Source organism: Trichomycterus rosablanca, chromosome 11 (genome assembly GCF_030014385.1).
Source record: "Trichomycterus rosablanca isolate fTriRos1 chromosome 11, fTriRos1.hap1, whole genome shotgun sequence".
In the NCBI taxonomy this organism is placed as follows: Eukaryota; Metazoa; Chordata; class Actinopteri; order Siluriformes; family Trichomycteridae; genus Trichomycterus; species Trichomycterus rosablanca.
The window spans coordinates 20,573,506-20,592,959 of record NC_085998.1 but is presented as its reverse complement, the minus strand read 5'-3'; the positions used below and the strand labels follow the sequence as shown (position 1 = coordinate 20,592,959).

General features: G+C 39.0%; 1 protein-coding gene across 1 annotated transcript in view; it reads left to right on the top strand.

Annotated features, from left to right (window-relative positions):
• Positions 1 to 10,919, top strand: part of st14a (ST14 transmembrane serine protease matriptase a) — a 32,827-nt gene extending 21,908 nt beyond the window's left edge. The window contains exons 15-19 of the mRNA XM_063004531.1: positions 7,810 to 7,929; positions 8,007 to 8,190; positions 8,318 to 8,586; positions 9,944 to 10,080; positions 10,225 to 10,919. Of these exons, the coding sequence (XP_062860601.1) occupies positions 7,810 to 7,929; positions 8,007 to 8,190; positions 8,318 to 8,586; positions 9,944 to 10,080; positions 10,225 to 10,386 (872 nt within the window). The 3' untranslated portion in view covers positions 10,387 to 10,919. The remainder of the gene's footprint in view (positions 1 to 7,809; positions 7,930 to 8,006; positions 8,191 to 8,317; positions 8,587 to 9,943; positions 10,081 to 10,224) is intronic.
• Positions 10,920 to 19,454: the final 8,535 nt, after the last annotated feature.

Genomic DNA, 19,454 nt, shown 5'->3' with positions numbered 1-19,454 from the left:
TATTACACTCCACTGTAAGACTTGGGGTTATGTTAGAGTTTGTGTGCATGTGGTTATGGATTTAGTAATCAGAGACTCGTTTCTCCACACAGCGACTTAAGACTCGGCTCAGACTCGTTTCAAATGACTCGTGATTTGCAAAAAATGACTCGTGACTTGCAAAAAATGACTCGTGGACAACAAAAGTCAACAACATTAGTTACGTGTGACAATTTTATATATATATATATATATATATATATATATATATATATACAGTGTATCACAAAAGTGAGTACACCCCTCACATTTCTGCAGATATTTAAGTATATCTTTTCATGGGACAACACTGACAAAATGACACTTTGACACAATGAAAAGTAGTCTGTGTGCAGCTTATATAACAGTGTAAATTTATTCTTCCCTCAAAATAACTCAATATACAGCCATTAATGTCTAAACCACCGGCAACAAAAGTGAGTACACCCCTAAGAGACTACACCCCTAAATGTATAAATTGAGCACTGCTTGTCATTTTCCCTCCAAAATGTCATGTGATTTGTTAGTGTTACTAGGTCTCAGGTGTGCATAGGGAGCAGGTGTGTTCAATTTAGTAGTACAGCTCTCACACTCTCTCATACTGGTCACTGAAAGTTCCAACATGGCACCTCATGGCAAAGAACTCTCTGAGGATCTTAAAAGACGAATTGTTGCGCTACATGAAGATGGCCAAGGCTACAAGAAGATTGCCAACACCCTGAAACTGAGCTGCAGCACAGTGGCCAAGATCATCCAGCGTTTTAAAAGAGCAGGGTCCACTCAGAACAGACCTCGCGTTGGTCGTCCAAAGAAGCTGAGTGCACGTGCTCAGCGTCACATCCAACTGCTGTCTTTGAAAGATAGGTGCAGGAGTGCTGTCAGCATTGCTGCAGAGATTGAAAAGGTGGGGGGTCAGCCTGTCAGTGCTCAGACCATACGCCGCACACTACATCAAATTGGTCTGCATGGCTGTCACCCCAGAAGGAAGCCTCTTCTGAAGTCTCTACACAAGAAAGCCTGCAAACAGTTTGCTGAAGACATGTCAACAAAGGACATGGATTACTGGAACCATGTCCTATGGTCTGATGAGACCAAGATTAATTTGTTTGGTTCAGATGGTCTCAAGCATGTGTGGCGGCAATCAGGTGAGGAGTACAAAGATAAGTGTGTCATGCCTACAGTCAAGCATGGTGGTGGGAATGCCATGGTCTGGGGCTGCATGAGTGCAGCAGGTGTTGGGGAGTTACATTTCATTGAGGGACACATGAACTCCAATATGTACTGTGAAATACTGAAGCAGAGCATGATCCCCTCCCTCCGGAAACTGGGTCGCAGGGCAGTGTTCCAGCATGATAATGACCCCAAACACACCTCTAAGACGACCACTGCTTTATTGAAGAGGCTGAGGGTAAAGGTGATGGACTGGCCAAGCATGTCTCCAGACCTAAACCCAATAGAACATCTTTGGGGCATCCTCAAGCGGAAGGTGGAGGAGCGCAAAGTCTCGAATATCCGCCAGCTCCGTGATGTCGTCATGGAGGAGTGGAAAAGCATTCCAGTGGCAACCTGTGAAGCTCTGGTAAACTCCATGCCCAGGAGAGTTAAGGCAGTTCTGGGAAATAATGGTGGCCACACAAAATATTGACACTTCAGGAACTTTCACTAAGGGATGTACTCACTTTTGTTGCCGGTGGTTTAGACATTAATGGCTGTATATTGAGTTATTTTGAGGGAAGAATAAATTTACACTGTTATATAAGCTGCACACAGACTACTGTTCATTGTGTCAAAGTGTCATTTTGTCAGTGTTGTCCCATGAAAAGATATACTTAAATATCTGCAGAAATGTGAGGGGTGTACTCACTTTTGTGATACACTGTATATATATATATATATATATATATACAGTGTATCACAAAAGTGAGTACACCCCTCACATTTCTGCAAATATTTCATTATATCTTTTCATGGGACAACACTATAGACATGAAACTTGGATATAACTTAGAGTAGTCAGTGTACAGCTTGTATAGCAGTGTAGATTTACTGTCTTCTGAAAATAACTCAACACACAGCCATTAATGTCTAAATAGCTGGCAACATAAGTGAGTACACCCCACAGTGAACATGTCCAAATTGTGCCCAAATGTGTCGTTGTCCCTCCCTGGTGTCATGTGTCAAGGTCCCAGGTGTAAATGGGGAGCAGGGCTGGTAAATTTGGTGTTTTGGGTACAATTCTCTCATACTGGCCACTGGATATTCAACATGGCACCTCATGGCAAAGAACTCTCTGAGGATGTGAGAAATAGAATTGTTGCTCTCCACAAAGATGGCCTGGGCTATAAGAAGATTGCTAACACCATGAAACTGAGCTACAGCATGGTGGCCAAGGTCATACAGCGGTTTTCCAGGACAGGTTCCACTCGGAACAGGCTTCGCCAGGGTCGACCAAACACGTGTTCGGCGTCATATCCAGAGGTTGGCTTTAAAAAATAGACACATGAGTGCTGCCAGCATTGCTGCAGAGGTTGAAGACGTGGGAGGTCAGCCTGTCAGTGCTCAGACCATACGCCGCACACTGCATCAACTCGGTCTGCATGGTCGTCATCCCAGAAGAAAGCTGACGCACAAGAAAGCCCGCAAACAGTTTGCTGAAGACAAGCAGTCCAAGAACATGGATTACTGGAATGCCCTGTGGTCTGACGAGACCAAGATAAACTTGTTTGGCTCAGATGGTGTCCAGCATGTGTGGCGGCGCCCTGGTGAGAAGTACCAAGACAACTGTATCTTGCCTACAGTCAAGCATGGTGGTGGTAGCATCATGGTCTTGGGCTGCATGAGTGTTGCTGGCACTGGGGAGCTGCAGTTCATTGAGGGAAACATGAATTCCAACATGTACTGTGACATTCTGAAACAGAGCATGATCCCCTCCCTTCGAAAACTGGGCCTCATGGCAGTTTTCCAACAGGATAACGACCCCAAACACAACCTCCAAGATGACAACTGCCTTGCTGAGGAAGCTGAAGGTAAAGGTGATGGACTAAACCCAATTGAGCACCTGTGGCGCATCTTCAAGTGGAAGGTGGAGGAGTTCAAGGTGTCTAACATCCACCAGCTCCGTGATGTCATCATGGAGGAGTGGAAGAGGATTCCAGTAGCAACCTGTGCAGCTCTGGTGAACTCCATGCCCAGGAGGGTTAAGGCAGTGCTGGATAATAATGGTGGTCACACAAAATATTGACACTTTGGGCACAATTTGGACATGTTCACTGTGGGGTGTACTCACTTATGTTGCCAGCCATTTAGACATTAATGGCTGTGTGTTGAGTTATTTTCAGAAGACAGTAAATCTACACTGCTATACAAGCTGTACACTGACTACTCTAAGTTATAACCAAGTTTTATTTCTATAGTGTTGTCCCATGAAAAGATATAATAAAATATTTGCAGAAATGTGAGGGGTGTACTCACTTTTGTGATACACTGTACACATATATATATATATACATATATATATATATACAGTGTATCACAAAAGTGAGTACACCCCTCACATTTCTGCAAATATTTCATTATATCTTTTCATGGGACAACACTATAGACATGAAACTTGGATATAACTTAGAGTAGTCAGTGTACAGCTTGTATAGCAGTGTAGATTTACTGTCTTCTGAAAATAACTCAACACACAGCCATTAATGTCTAAATAGCTGGCAACATAAGTGAGTACACCCCACAGTGAACATGTCCAAATTGTGCCCAAATGTGTCGTTGTCCCTCCCTGGTGTCATGTGTCAAGGTCCCAGGTGTAAATGGGGAGCAGGGCTGTTAAATTTGGTGTTTTGGGTACAATTCTCTCATACTGGCCACTGGATATTCAACATCCACCTCATGGCAAAGAACTCTCTGAGGATGTGAGAAATAGAATTGTTGCTCTCCACAAAGATGGCCTGGGCTATAAGAAGATTGCTAACACCCTGAAACTGAGCTACAGCATGGTGGCCAAGGTCATACAGCGGTTTTCCAGGACAGGTTCCACTCGGAACAGGCTTCGCCAGGGTCGACCAAAGAAGTTGAGTCCACGTGTTCGGCGTCATATCCAGAGGTTGGCTTTAAAAAATAGACACATGAGTGCTGCCAGCATTGCTGCAGAGGTTGAAGACGTGGGAGGTCAGCCTGTCAGTGCTCAGACCATACGCCGCACACTGCATCAACTCGGTCTGCACGGTCGTCATCCCAGAAGGAAGCTGACGCACAAGAAAGCCCGCAAACAGTTTGCTGAAGACAAGCAGTCCAAGAACATGGATTACTGGAATGCCCTGTGGTCTGACGAGACCAAGATAAACTTGTTTGGCTCAGATGGTGTCCAGCATGTGTGGCGGCGCCCTGGTGAGAAGTACCAAGACAACTGTATCTTGCCTACAGTCAAGCATGGTGGTGGTAGCATCATGGTCTTGGGCTGCGTGAGTGTTGCTGGCACTGGGGAGCTGCAGTTCATTGAGGGAAACATGAATTCCAACATGTACTGTGACATTCTGAAACAGAGCATGATCCCCTCCCTTCGAAAACTGGGCCTCATGGCAGTTTTCCAACAGGATAACGACCCCAAACACAACCTCCAAGATGACAACTGCCTTGCTGAGGAAGCTGAAGGTAAAGGTGATGGACTAAACCCAATTGAGCACCTGTGGCGCATCCTCAAGTGGAAGGTGGAGGAGTTCAAGGTGTCCAACATCCACCAGCTCCGTGATGTCATCATGGAGGAGTGGAAGAGGATTCCAGTAGCAACCTGTGCAGCTCTGGTGAATTCCATGCCCAGGAGGGTTAAGGCAGTGCTGGATAATAATGGTGGTCACACAAAATATTGACACTTTGGGCACAATTTGGACATGTTCACTGTGGGGTGTACTCACTAATGTTGCCAGCTATTTAGACATTAATGGCTGTGTGTTGAGTTATTTTCAGAAGACAGTAAATCTACACTGCTATACAAGTTGTACACTGACTACTCTAACTTATATCCAAGTTTTATTTCTATAGTGTTGTCTAATGAAAAGATATAATAAAATATTTGCAGAAATGTGAGGGGTGTACTCACTTTTGTGATACACTGTATATATATACATATATATATATATATATATATATACATATATATATATATATATATATATATATATATACATATATATATATATATATATACATATACATATACATATACATATATATATATATATATATATATATATATATATATATATATATATATATATATATATATATATATATATATACAGTGTATCACAAAAGTGAGTACACCCCTCACATTTCTGCAAATATTTCATTATATCTTTTCATGGGACAACACTATAGACATGAAACTTGGATATAAGTTAGAGTAGTCAGTGTACAGCTTGTATAGCAGTGTAGATTTACTGTCTTCTGAAAATAACTCAACACACAGCCATTAATGTCTAAATAGCTGGCAACATAAGTGAGTACACCCCACAGTGAACATGTCCAAATTGTGGCCAAATGTGTCGTTGTCCCTCCCTGGTGTCATGTGTCAAGGTCCCAGGTGTAAATGGGGAGCAGGGCTGTTAAATTTGGTGTTTTGGGTACAATTCTCTCATACTGGCCACTGGATATTCAACATGGCACCTCATGGCAAAGAACTCTCTGAGGATGTGAGAAATAGAATTGTTGCTCTCCACAAAGATGGCCTGGGCTATAAGAAGATTGCTAACACCCTGAAACTGAGCTACAGCATGGTGGCCAAGGTCATACAGCGGTTTTCCAGGACAGGTTCCACTCGGAACAGGCTTCGCCAGGGTCGACCAAAGAAGTTGAGTCCACGTGTTCGGCGTCATATCCAGAGGTTGGCTTTAAAAAATAGACACATGAGTGCTGCCAGCATTGCTGCAGAGGTTGAAGACGTGGGAGGTCAGCCTGTCAGTGCTCAGACCATACGCCGCACACTGCATCAACTCGGTCTGCATGGTCGTCATCCCAGAAGGAAGCTGACGCACAAGAAAGCCCGCAAACAGTTTGCTGAAGACAAGCAGTCCAAGAACATGGATTACTGGAATGCCCTGTGGTCTGACGAGACCAAGATAAACTTGTTTGGCTCAGATGGTGTCCAGCATGTGTGGCGGCGCCCTGGTGAGAAGTACCAAGACAACTGTATCTTGCCTACAGTCAAGCATGGTGGTGGTAGCATCATGGTCTTGGGCTGCATGAGTGTTGCTGGCACTGGGGAGCTGCAGTTCATTGAGGGAAACATAAATTCCAACATGTACTGTGACATTCTGAAACAGAGCATGATCCCCTCCCTTCGAAAACTGGGCCTCATGGCAGTTTTCCAACAGGATAATGACCCCAAACACAACCTCCAAGATGACAACTGCCTTGCTGAGGAAGCTGAAGGTAAAGGTGATGGACTAAACCCAATTGAGCACCTGTGGCGCATCCTCAAGTGGAAGGTGGAGGAGTTCAAGGTGTCTAACATCCACCAGCTCCGTGATGTCATCATGGAGGAGTGGAAGAGGATTCCAGTAGCAACCTGTGCAGCTCTGGTGAATTCCATGCCCAGGAGGGTTAAGGCAGTGCTGGATAATAATGGTGGTCACACAAAATATTGACACTTTGGGCACAATTTGGACATGTTCACTGTGGGGTGTACTCACTTATGTTGCCAGCCATTTAGACATTAATGGCTGTGTGTTGAGTTATTTTCAGAAGACAGTAAATCTACACTGCTATACAAGTTGTACACTGACTACTCTAAGTTATATCCAAGTTTCATGTCTATAGTGTTGTCCCATGAAAAGATATAATAAAATATTTGCAGAAATGTGAGGGGTGTACTCACTTTTGTGATACACTGTATATATATATATATATATGATCTGACATCATTCTGATCATGTCATTTTCTGCTCTCTAATAACGCCGTCTTAACCTTCAACGCACGCAATGGGTAAATGTTCCAGCCAGCTTCCGGCATAGTGATGAAGCGTCGCTCCCTACTTAAAATGGTGGAATAGCCTACGTAGTGCACTTCACAATAACAGATAATGTGAATGGATTGCGCCTACAGTATTGGCGCTAATGATTTGTAAGAACCGCTTTCTGAACCAATTTTTAGTAAGAAATGCTGTTATTTGCATGTATTTAGTTTGCAGCGTCAAACAGATGATTGTCAATGAAACGCTTGATTGTCTTTCTAACGGGTTTGTGCTTTACTTCAAAACCGGGAAAAATTTGGAGGTTTTTAATTATAAGCACATTTACAAAATAACGGATTCTATTCCTAATGGGACAACACATGGTTATAAATTTAATAGCATCTGGAACAACATAAGCTAAGGTAAGCAGTGGTTATGGATTTTTTGCTGTGTTTTGGATTTTGACCGCTGTGCCGTAATTTGAAATGGGAACAAAACGTCAGTTTAAGGTTTTAACTGGTACCTAGGAAAGGCACTGGTAAAGGCACGAAGTAAAACGGCAAAATACAGTCGCTAATCTGTTGTTGTTTTTTATCTGAACTTACATATTATTTGTTTATTTCTTTGCTACATTTGCAATATATGTTTTGTGTATATTATATTGACTCGTGACTTGACTCGGACTCTAGCCTAAAGACTCGTGACTTGACTCGGACTCTAGCCTAAAGACTGGTGACTTGACTCGGACTCTAGCCTAAAGACTCGTGACCTGACTCGTACATCTCTGTTAGTAATAGAAAATGATTTGTTTTTCTATCCCACACTCCTTTCTCTATTTTAGCAACTACATGTATGGAAAGTTCTTACCGGTGCAAGAATGGTGAGTGCATCAGTAAAGAGAACCCAGAGTGTGATGGAATAGAGGACTGCACTGATAAGTCTGATGAAGACTTCTGTGGTGGTAAGAATTTTTTCTTTGTTTCTGTTTTTTATTCTTTTTAAATGATAAATATTAATATTGCTTTACCTCTCATTTAGTATGTGGGATGCGCCCTTTTAAGACCTCACGTATTGTGGGTGGACAGGATGCTACAGAGGGGGAGTGGCCTTGGCAAGTCAGCCTTCACGTAAAAAATCTTGCCCATGTGTGTGGTGCATCGATCATAAGTGAGAAATGGTTGGTCACTGCCGCTCACTGTGTACAAGATGATGCTAAATTAAGGTAATTGTGCTCCATTCAGTTTGATTAAATAAATAAATTAAATAAGGTCTGTTATGGGCCATTCTATGTGCTACATCATTTTATGAAAACAAAGTGTAATTACTATGTATGTTTTTGTATTAACTAGGCTCTCTCAGCCAGAATCATGGGAGGTGTACCTGGGCCTTCATACTCAGAAACAGAAGGACAAGGCAGAAAAGCGCTTACTCAAAAAAGTCATTGCTCACCCTAATTACAATGAATACACCTTTGATTATGACATAGCTCTTATGGAGCTGGACAAACCTGTCACCTTCACAAACACAATTAGACCTGTCTGCCTGCCCTCCTCCACCTATGTCTTTCCTATGGGCAAATCGGTCTGGATTACCGGCTGGGGTGCCACGAGAGAAGGGGGTGAGTGTAGACTTAACTTTAACTTTTGCTGATGATCATTCTATGCACATGCTGAACTTACAGTGGATATAAAAAGTCTATACACTACTGCTAAAATGCCAGACCAAGTTAAATTGTTTCAGATTTATTACCACCTTTAATATGGCCTATAATCAATTGAAATTCAGTGTAATTGAATTGAAAAACAAACTGAATTTATTTAGAGGAAAAACTATTGTAGTTGCGTAGATGTGCACACCCTCTTATAATCACATTCAAACTCATGTTAGGTGTGTTCTGACTACTATTTTCATAATCAATTGAAGTGACTGATTAACCCCATATAAAACAACATGCCACTGCAGTTCTCTGACTTTGTTATTGTCGGCTACATTTTGGATGGCAATGACGACGAGTACAGGGAGCTTACCAAAAACTTTGTGGACTGGTGTCAGTTAAACTGCCTCCAGGTTAATACTGGTAAAAAGGAGGTGGTTGATTTTATTAAATAATAAACTGGAGAGGACTGACAATACTCAGGCACTGTGTAAGAAAGGCCAGAGCAGACTCTCTTTGTTAAGGAGGTTCCGGTCTTGTGGAATACAGGGGCTCTTCTTAATTATTTTTATAAATCTGTGGTGGCATCATCCATTGTTTATGGAGTTTTCTGCTGGGGTAGCGGCAACATGACAGCAGACAGTAAGAAGCTGGGCAAACTAATCACAAAGGCAAGTTCTGTTTTGGGTTGCACCTTGGATTCAGTGGAGGCAGTTGAAAAAAAGGATGATGGCCTAGCTACCGTCCTTAATGAAGAACACCTCCAACCCACTGCATGAGACAGTCACAGCACTAGGCAGCTCCTTCAGTGATTGGCTTCTCCAACTGCATTGTTCAAAGAAAAGATACCATCCCTTTTCTCCCTGCTGCTGTCAGGCTTTACAACCAACACCACCCCAAGCAGCGCACCAGGCACTCTGAATTACAAAAAATAATCTGGTCTCAGAATCAATATACTAATATTGTTTTATATTATCAAACAATGCACAACAGTGTAAAAATTATACCTCATGCAATACCTGACTGTAAAATATTTGTTAAAATTGGATTTTTATCTTTACTTGGCAACCTTGACTAAAGTCGCAGTTAAGATTCCCATGCTGATAGACCAGAACACTGAAAAGACTGAATGCTGTCATAAATCCAAAAGGTGCTTTAACAAAGTATGCATATTTATGCAGCGACACATTAAGTCTTATTTGTGCCCCCTCCCTCAAAAAAGGGAGAAAAATAGTTTATTTTTGTGTAATTGTACAGATTATAGGTTATACTTAAGGTGGAAAATGGTTCATATACTTATATATACACGTGTGTGTGGCAGGCTCTGGTGCGACAGTGCTGCAGAAAGCAGAAGTGCGCATCATTAACAGCACTGTATGTAATGATCTGATGAAAGGACAAATCACCTCACGCATGACCTGTGCTGGAGTCCTTTCTGGAGGGGTAGATGCCTGTCAGGTGTAGTATCTTCATTCTTTCTTATTATTTTACTTCTTCAGTCATTTGACATATAAATTCATAATCTATTCACAGCCCTAACCTCTTTCTTGCCCTATTTAAAAATAATAATAATTTTTTTTTGTATTTATTGACATTTTTCAGGGTGACTCAGGAGGTCCTATGTCTAGTTCTAATAATGGAGGTCGCTTTTTCTTGGCTGGTGTGGTGAGTTGGGGTGATGGCTGTGCCCGCAGAAACAAACCTGGAATTTACACCACAGTCCCCAAATTCCGTGCTTGGATTAAAGAGCAAACAGGAGTATAAATCAAGACAAAAAGTGAGGGTATTTTAGTTACAAAAGCATTTTGCAAAACATGCTGATTGCTGACTGTCCTCTCGGTCAAATACAAACACATGAAAAATAGAGCCATGTTTAACCATGTGGAAATGTTAAATATTAAAACACAGAAATAATGTTGCCCACAGACCCACCACTCAACCTGTATATTAGGAGCAGGATTTGTAACTCTATTATCTGCACAATTTAGTAATTTCAGCCAGCAATTTTATGTAATGTACCTAACCTACAGACTTTTATGTTCTTAATATTTTTGTTGAAGGGTCAATTGTCTTAAATGTGTATATTGTATAAAGGGAAGTTTTAAGATTTTTTTTTTTTCCCAAATTTCTGTAAATAAATCTCCTATATCTTTTTTTTTAACATTTGTTAGTAATGTAATTTTAATGTTTTCCAGTCATTTTTAATGTCTAGGATATTTTTAAGGATACTGTGATGCTGTGTGTGGGTATTTACTTGATTATTTCAAGGATATATTCCTTAATCTTTTAGTCATCAATAACTGCATATATACTTAAATGCGATCAATTTTTTTTTTTTTTTTTTTTTTTGCTTCAGCTTTCTATACAACTTTTGGATTTAAAATAAAAGCATACTTATAAAATATTTTCTGTTGAACCCACATATTTAATTGTTTTATTTGCATTTGTAAATTTTGGGAAATGTGATATGTTTGTGATAGTTGTTGATTTTTTTTGTTATATACCAGATGGTTGCAGAATCTGGGTTGGTGTACAAAAGACAAGTATTTTTAAGCAAGATACATTAATAAAGGATGTTACAATGGGGCACGCTCAATAATTTATTTATAAAGATAAAATATTTCTATGCCTGTTCTTTAACTGTGACATTTTTAACCTAATACAACAAATCAAAAAAAGTTGAGACAGCATGGAAAATGCAAATAATAAAAAAACACAGACATTTGTTTTGACTTTTATTGCAGTGCAGACAGGATGAACCTGAGCTATTTCATGTTTTGTCTACTCAACTTCATTTCATTCATTAATGAACTTCCATTCCAAGTTGGGACAGCAAAGCATTTACCACTTTGTAATGTTAGTGTAATGGCAGGAATAAGATGTTATGTTTAATATTACTTAAAGTTTAGTAATATGCTGCTTTGTGTATTAAATCCTGTGTTACATTGTGCTGGAGAGGAGTTTAGACCACAGAGATAAGCAACTGTTGTTAAGTAATAAAATGTAAAACAATTGGGGGTAATTGTTAGCAGGGTGGGGACTTCAAAGACAAAATAAGGGCTTCAAAGCCCACACCCAATGTCATGTGACCTAAGCAGTATAAGAGATAGGAATTGCATCTGTTTGGGGGTTCTTGTCCAGAGACACTGCTGGAGGAACCCACGATCGTGCCAATAAATTCTTCAATCCAATCCAACCAACAATAATCTTTGTTTTTATTTATCATCTCACCATATTTTTCCATGACATTACTATTCATTTTCTCCACATTTAAAAGACGTTTTGGCACCGAGGATACCAGGTGATTTAGTGTTTCAGGTTTTATTTTGTCCCATTCTTCCTGCAAACACGTCTTAAGATGTGCAACAGTATGGGGGATCTGAGGGATCGTAGATCATGGGCATTCAGTTTAAGCTTGCACCCTTGGCCTTTATGCACTGAAATTCCTCCTGATTCCTTGAATTGTTTAATGATATTATGCACTGTAGAGGGAGAAATATGCAAATCCCTTCCAATCTTTCTTTAAGGTACATTAATTTTAAACATTTAAACAATCACCTGTTGACATCACATGTTTGAAATCACATAATTATTTAGTTTTTTCACCTCATTACTAGCCCTAAATTGCCCCTGTCCCAACTTTTTTTGAAATGTGTTGCAGGCCTGAAATGCAGGAGGTGTATGGAGGTATATGTCTGCAATCAAATAAAAGTTAAAGTAAATGTAAGGAACACTGCATTTTTATTTGATTTGCATTTTCCATACTGTCCCAACTTTTTCTGATTTGGGGTTGTATTGTACACATTATCCAAAACACTTTTAATCTGTCATTGCTATGACAGATTAAATGAGTTACACCATTTGAAAAAATACAAATATCTTTCATAATGACCTGCTATATTAAATATTTATGAAATGTGTTTTATTCTGCCTTTCTAGTAATATTAAACAACTGTAGTACTTTTTAAATACTTATGTTCAAAGTAATTTACAGTCAAGAAACTCTGTATAGTATTTAATAACTTTTGTACCTGGTAGAAACATTTTCAGTAGTAGCTCATCTGACTTCAAGCACTAAGAGTTTTTAGACTAAAATGTAGTTTAGTTAATTCATGTTTCATTCATGTTTTCATCCCTATGGTAAAACACAGAGTGGCAGTATTATATTGAGGTTCTTCTAAGCAGCAGGGACAGAACAAATCGGGTGACATTTCACCTTTCAACATGACCGACTCAAAGCATAAAGCCAAATTACAAATTAAAAAGACCAAAATTCAGGTGTGCAAACTTGTGGTAGCTCAGCAATTGCTCTGTTAAACTACTAATTGGAATGTCATTGAAATAGTTGTCATTGCTTACAGAGGTCCCCTGTGTGAGCGACACACTTTGCTTGTTCAACCATGTTCACCTTTTAAAATAAAGTTCTGCCTAAAACTCCATTCTTATCCTTATCCACCTTTAGACATAATGGTCTGGTTTGGTAACACACCTAATCATAGGTCAGCTGCCACAGGAGGTATAAACACCCAGAGGTTTTCTGTTGGACTCGGGTCTATGGAACTTTGAGACCCAGTCAATGGCATCAGTGCCTTCATGATCCAGGAACTGCCTACACACACTGGCCACATACTGCCGGGCATTGTCCTGCATCAGGAGCAAACTGTCTTTTGTTGAAAGCTGAACTGTCACCCAGATCTGAGTTTGTACTCATCAAGGACGCTTCCATATTTGGCTGCATTCATCTGTATCTCACTATTTACCAAGACTCCCTGTCCTGCCATAAAGATAGGGATCTCACTGATATGATTACAGCAAATTATACAGCAGCTTATAACAGGTTTTGCAAGTGTACACCATGCCCAGTTTATATTATAGATGCACTTCTTGGTTTCATCTGCCCATGAAAGACGTGTGAGTAGGGGTTGATTGAATTACAACTCTGGACACTCCTTGACCAATCAACATCCTCTCTGTCCCAGAGAAACCAACTCCTCATTACCTAGAAGTTTGAAAAACTGCAAGTTGAGCATTAGACCACTGATCGCCAACTTCAGAGTCATGTTTCTAAATCAATCCCTAGCTAATACTCTGTGTATCTCAGTTAGTCTTCACCATCATAAGATAATCAATGACAACTTCTAAGACTTTGGTGTGAGCTTAGATTGGACTGTTAACAACCTGGATCTCCAGCAGCTCAAGTCTTACATCTTTAATATTACCCTACACTGTAAGCCCGGATAAGTTCAATCTACTTAAAAAATTTGAGGAAACCGGTTGCCTTAAAAAAGTTAAGTAATGTATAATGAAAACTTGAGTTAGCATAACTTAAAACATTAAGTTATTACACCTAAAAGGCAAGTTGATTAAACTTTCTTTTTTTTGTTATACCAACTGCTTTTCCCAATAATTCTACTTAATATCTTGAGCTCAACGGAAAAAACTATTGATTTCTTCTTAGTTTTCATGTTAATTACATTTTAAATATGAATTACAAATGTTTATAGAGAAACAGACACAATTATAAAATTAATTTTCTTAATTTCACTTCAGAATTTCACTACAACATGTCAAGAAAACATCTTTAAAACTGTACAAACTGTATATAAAGTTCTGATGAAACACAAACAGCTCCTCACAGTAACCATGAACCTGTAAAACAACAAAAAGAAACAACAGAAGTATTAAAATTAACATTAACAGCATTAATTTAAGGATTAAAATAAAGCAAGCCAGCACACTATTTGCTTCGTATGAAGGCTAGCATGCTAACATGCTAAGCAGCGCTGTTTGATTATTTATTTAGTGTCAACATTAAGATCATTTATTGTTAAGTAAAGTACAATACTTACCAAAATTAGACGGAAGATGAAAAAGCCCCATCAGACTGGTGTACATGCTACTCAAAAATAGCATAATGAGGAAGAAAATGTTTGTCCACTTAGTTTAACAAAGGTTCCACTTCACAAAAGACATTTCAGGAAGACAAGTTTACTTGTGCAAAAAGCCTTAAATGAAAAGTAAAAAGTAATTTGCAACAACAGGTTACAAAAGTTAAAACAAATGGCTGCCTGATTCACCAACAGCAAGCTGAAAAAAGGCGGACTTACATGTAAATGGTGGCGTTTTTCTGTTTTATTACCTTAACTTAACTTTTTTAAGTTAATCTGATAGAAAAGTAATTTTTTTTGTTTAGTAAACTTAAATCTTTTAGCACATTTAAATGTGTACTCAAATTAGTACAATGTACTCCGCATTTTATAGTAGAGAAAAAAAACTTAAATAATTTATGTATGTTGTACTAAAAATGTTTGATTAAATATAAAGTCCGGGCTAACAGTGTACACCATCAGAAGAGGACACCAAGGAGAAACTTCACTGTGATCTCCAATGAAAAACAGCATGCAATGCAAATGCACAGAAGTCCAGGTCAACATGAATTGAGTTCTACTAACTACCAGAATTCACAAAATGTCAGCAATCAATGTTTTTCAGATATTCAGCAAATTATTACTATTTTATATCTACTGAAGTGACTGTATTAACAATAATAATTTATAGTATTTAATTAATAGTATTAATTTTATCTACAGTACAGTACATTCACTAGTAGTACATTCATGTAAGAATACTCCATTTATAATGGTACCTGAGTTAAAGATACATTGGCTGCTGCCTTGCCACTCTGCCAGAAAGGTCTTATTTATGAATTGCCTAAAAATACTTGTCTATTCAACATGGTTCTCTCGTGCCTCCACAGGACTTTTTGAGCTCAGAGTGACTAAATAAACACTAACACCTAAACAGAAGAACACAAGGGTGCATTGTGTTAAAGAAGTGTGGGTGTAGTGTGGATGATTTAATGTCAGTGATGTTTAGTGATGAATCATGAATCTGCATTAACCAAGGAGAATTTGCTAGAACTTTTGTCTGATGCCATTCTAATAAAATACCTGTTTGAAGAAAATCATATTTCCGCATTCAGTTATGATACAGGGTTGCATGTCAGGTAAAGAAACCAAAAAGAGGGCAATAAATACAGCAATGCTCAATGCACAGTTAAACAATGAAATTTCATTCCATTGATAGAAAATAGGTTTGGTTATGAAATATTTTTACGGATGTTAATGCATCTTGCCTGTATGCAAAAAGCTTTTCTGTGTGTGAGTGGTACTTAACCCTTTAATGGTCTGCTCAAGCATTTGGTTGAGCTTACTTTGTCTAAACTCTTGGGTAAAACTAAGCTGTATTTTGGGCCGTATCTAAACCTTGGTTGACATGTTAAACTTAAAATATTGGTAGATGGTTTTAAGAAAACCTTGAAGCTAACAGCTGGAAAATCATCCACGAAAGTTGCATCTTTTTTGTAATCATCTCCACTGTTTGGTAGAGACTCATTAATCGTTGGTTGTTGGTATAGTTCTAAGAAACTAAGAAATGCAAAGAAATATTTTTTAAACATTATGTTCTTGGTGAGACCATTAAAGGGTTGAGAGCAACCAGTCCACCAGACCGGCTCAGGACCTCAAGTGACAGGAGGCGATCGCCATGTCCCCAGAACTCAAGTTACCATGGTGCAGCTACAGTTGTGTCTGTAGCAGAATTAATTGGTATTTAAATAATGTAAAAACGTTTTACCTAGACTTATGATATCTAGTACAAAAAGCTTTTTTAAATAATAATCTAGTTTACACTGATCAGCCATAACATTAAAACCACCTATTACCTACACTTACCATATAGAAGCACTTTGTAGCTCTACAACTACTTACTGTAGTACATCTGTTTCTCTGCATGCTTTGTAAGCCCCCTCTCATGCTGTTCTTCAATGGTCAGGACTCTCCTAGGACCACCACAGAGTAGGTATTATTTGGGTGGTGGATCATTCTCAGCACTGCAGTGACACTGACATGGTGGTTGTGTGATAGTGTGTGTTGTGCTGGTATGAGTGGATAAGACACAGCAATGCTGATGAAGTTGTTAAACACCTCACTGTCACTGCTGGACTGAGAATAGTCCACCAACCAAAAATATCCAGCCAACAGCTCCTCGTGGGCAGCATCCTGTGACCACTGATGAAGGTCTAGAAGATGACCAACTCAAACAGCAGCAATAGATGAGCGATCGTCCCTGTCTTTAAATCTACAAGGTGAACCAACTAGGTAGGAGTGGACAGTGAGTGAACACGGTATTTAAAAACTCCAGCAGAGCTGCTGTTTCTGATCCACTCGTACCAGCACAACACACACTAGCACACCACCACCATGTCAGTGTCACTGCAGTGCTGAGAATGATCCACCAAAAGTATGCTGAGGAACAGATGGACTACAGTCAGTAATTGTAGAACTACAAAGTGCTTCTATATGGTAAGTGGAGCTGATAAAATGGACAGTGAGTGTAGAAACAAGGTGGTGGTTTTAATGTTATGGCTGATCATTTATTTAGCTTAATTAGTTAAAATTAATGTTTTTATGTTTATATTATTACTTTATTAAATACAAAAACGAAACTTTAGGGGGTGGGCTCTAGCGATTGAGACTAGTTCTTCATTGGATGATACAAACATTTTTGTTATTGGTCAAAATTGAAAGGAGGATTGCTTCTATTGGTCCTAACAAGGGCTGCACTGCGTCTCCAGTTTCACTTATTTTACAAAATATATTAAATTAAACATAACAGTTAAATAAACTATATTTTAAAATAACTGGTATTTAATACCGCATTGAGAAATATAACTTATTAAAGAATTGTTTTGATCAGTATTAGTTGCCAGGCAGATTATGTTAATACATGCGGCGCGGCCATGTCTGCAGCAGCTACCATTCCGAGGGTAAGATCAATTTGAATGCTTTTGTTTAAATAATCCAATATCTTGTTAGATCAACAAACGTAATTTAAGATCAGTGTGCATATTATGTATCTGTACGTTTTTATTAAGGAGTCGATCATCTAAATGTCCGTTACAAAGTGAGCTTTATTGAGTCTCTTTGACAAGCTCGTTGTTTAGTCCCACCCAAAATGGAGACCCGTCTTCCTTATTCTACAACAGAAACGGGGCTGGGCTCAACTATAAACGGGGACCGAAGGGTTCATCATGTGTATTTACAATCCTTTAAAAATCTCCTAAATTTAGCCAAACTACTGATAAAGTTATTAGTCCAAAGATATTTCACACAGTGAATGCTTTTAGCGTTAATAGACGCATGCTCGGGTTTACTTTAATAATGTGAGTATTATGGTGCATCAGAATCCTGGGTATGGGCCGCTATTATTTTTGTGGTATAGTCCGGTTGGAACACTAAACCTGAGGGGTCAATGCAAGGAGATCAGAATAGAAACGAAATGAAACATGAATCACCTAATGAGGCATTTTATCATGAGTCGCTTTGTTTTTGTAGTATTAACATTTATTATGCACATTTGCGTCAACTTTTACCCAGCTGCTACATACACATATTCACCTGTGTTTCGCCTCTACCCCGCAGTAATATTAGACTATTCGATTCCTGCAATGTCTAGTTTACTACCGCGTTACATCCATTTACCAGATGTGCAGCTGAAAGAACAGCTGTGCATTCATATAAAATTGTTTCAAGCATGCTAACAGGTAGCTTATGTTCTATTTAGCTAGTCATAAAGCTACGTTACCATAGACACTGCGTGAGCTAACTACAGGTTACAACTACCCTCACAACATAATATACACGCCAAGTGCTTAACTAGTGACATACTGGTACATCAATACAAGGTTTTTTAATTGAAATACAGCACTACTTTCCCACTATAAATAAAAACAATAAAAGTAATTGCTACAAATGTGAATAATTGAACCCACACCTGTTTAATATAGGCAACATAAAGTTCCATGCAATATTTACAGAGCCAGCACACTTCTTTAAATTCTACACATTGGTGTGCCAAAAACCACATCTGTACTGCATTCAAAGCCATTATTTATTTAATTTCAGGGGTGGCTCGGTGGGTAGCACTGTCGCCTCACAGCAAGAAGGTCCTGGATTTGATTCCCAGGTGAAGCGGTCCGGTCCTTTTTGTATGGAGTTTGCATGTTCTCCCCGTGTCTGTGTGGGTTTCCTCCCGGAGCTCCGGTTTCCTCCTACAGTCCAAAGACACAGTCCACAAAATTGTCCATGACTGTGTTTGACATTAAAGACTTGATGAAAGAATTGATGAATCTTGTGTAACCAGTAATTAATTGCCTGTCATAAATGTAAACAAATTGTGTAAAACATGACGTTAAAATCCTAATAAATACACTTCACTTAAAAGTCCAACATGAACTGTCTGATTCATAGGAATCCATACAGCACCAGTAAATATTTATTTTTATTCAATCAGTTTTTTATTTAAACATGCAACACCTGGGCAAATGTGTGTGGATTATTGTCTTAGTGCTGGATATATGTACATGAAATCTAATGATACACACAGAAAACGCAAACTGTTTTTACTCAGTACAGATTTAATGTGTCTGCTAAGGCATATTCCACTTTACCATGCATAAATATAACCCTAAAATTGTGTTTTTGCAGTTTCATCATGTGTTTTATTGTTGCCAAGGGAAATGTGTCTTCTTGAAGGACTAATATGTAATTCCCTTGATTGAAAAATAGTTAGATAACAGGTCAATAATGCAAAGGTTTACAACCTTCTGGAGGAGAATGTATGTTTATATTGACCATGCACACAGTAAGGAGGTTAGTTTGTGACCCAAGAATACCCAAGGATCACAGCTGGGAAATTGCATTCATTAGGTATTGTTATCAAGTTTCCCCTGCGACAATAGATGCCACCTTCATAACCAGGAGTTATTTAAG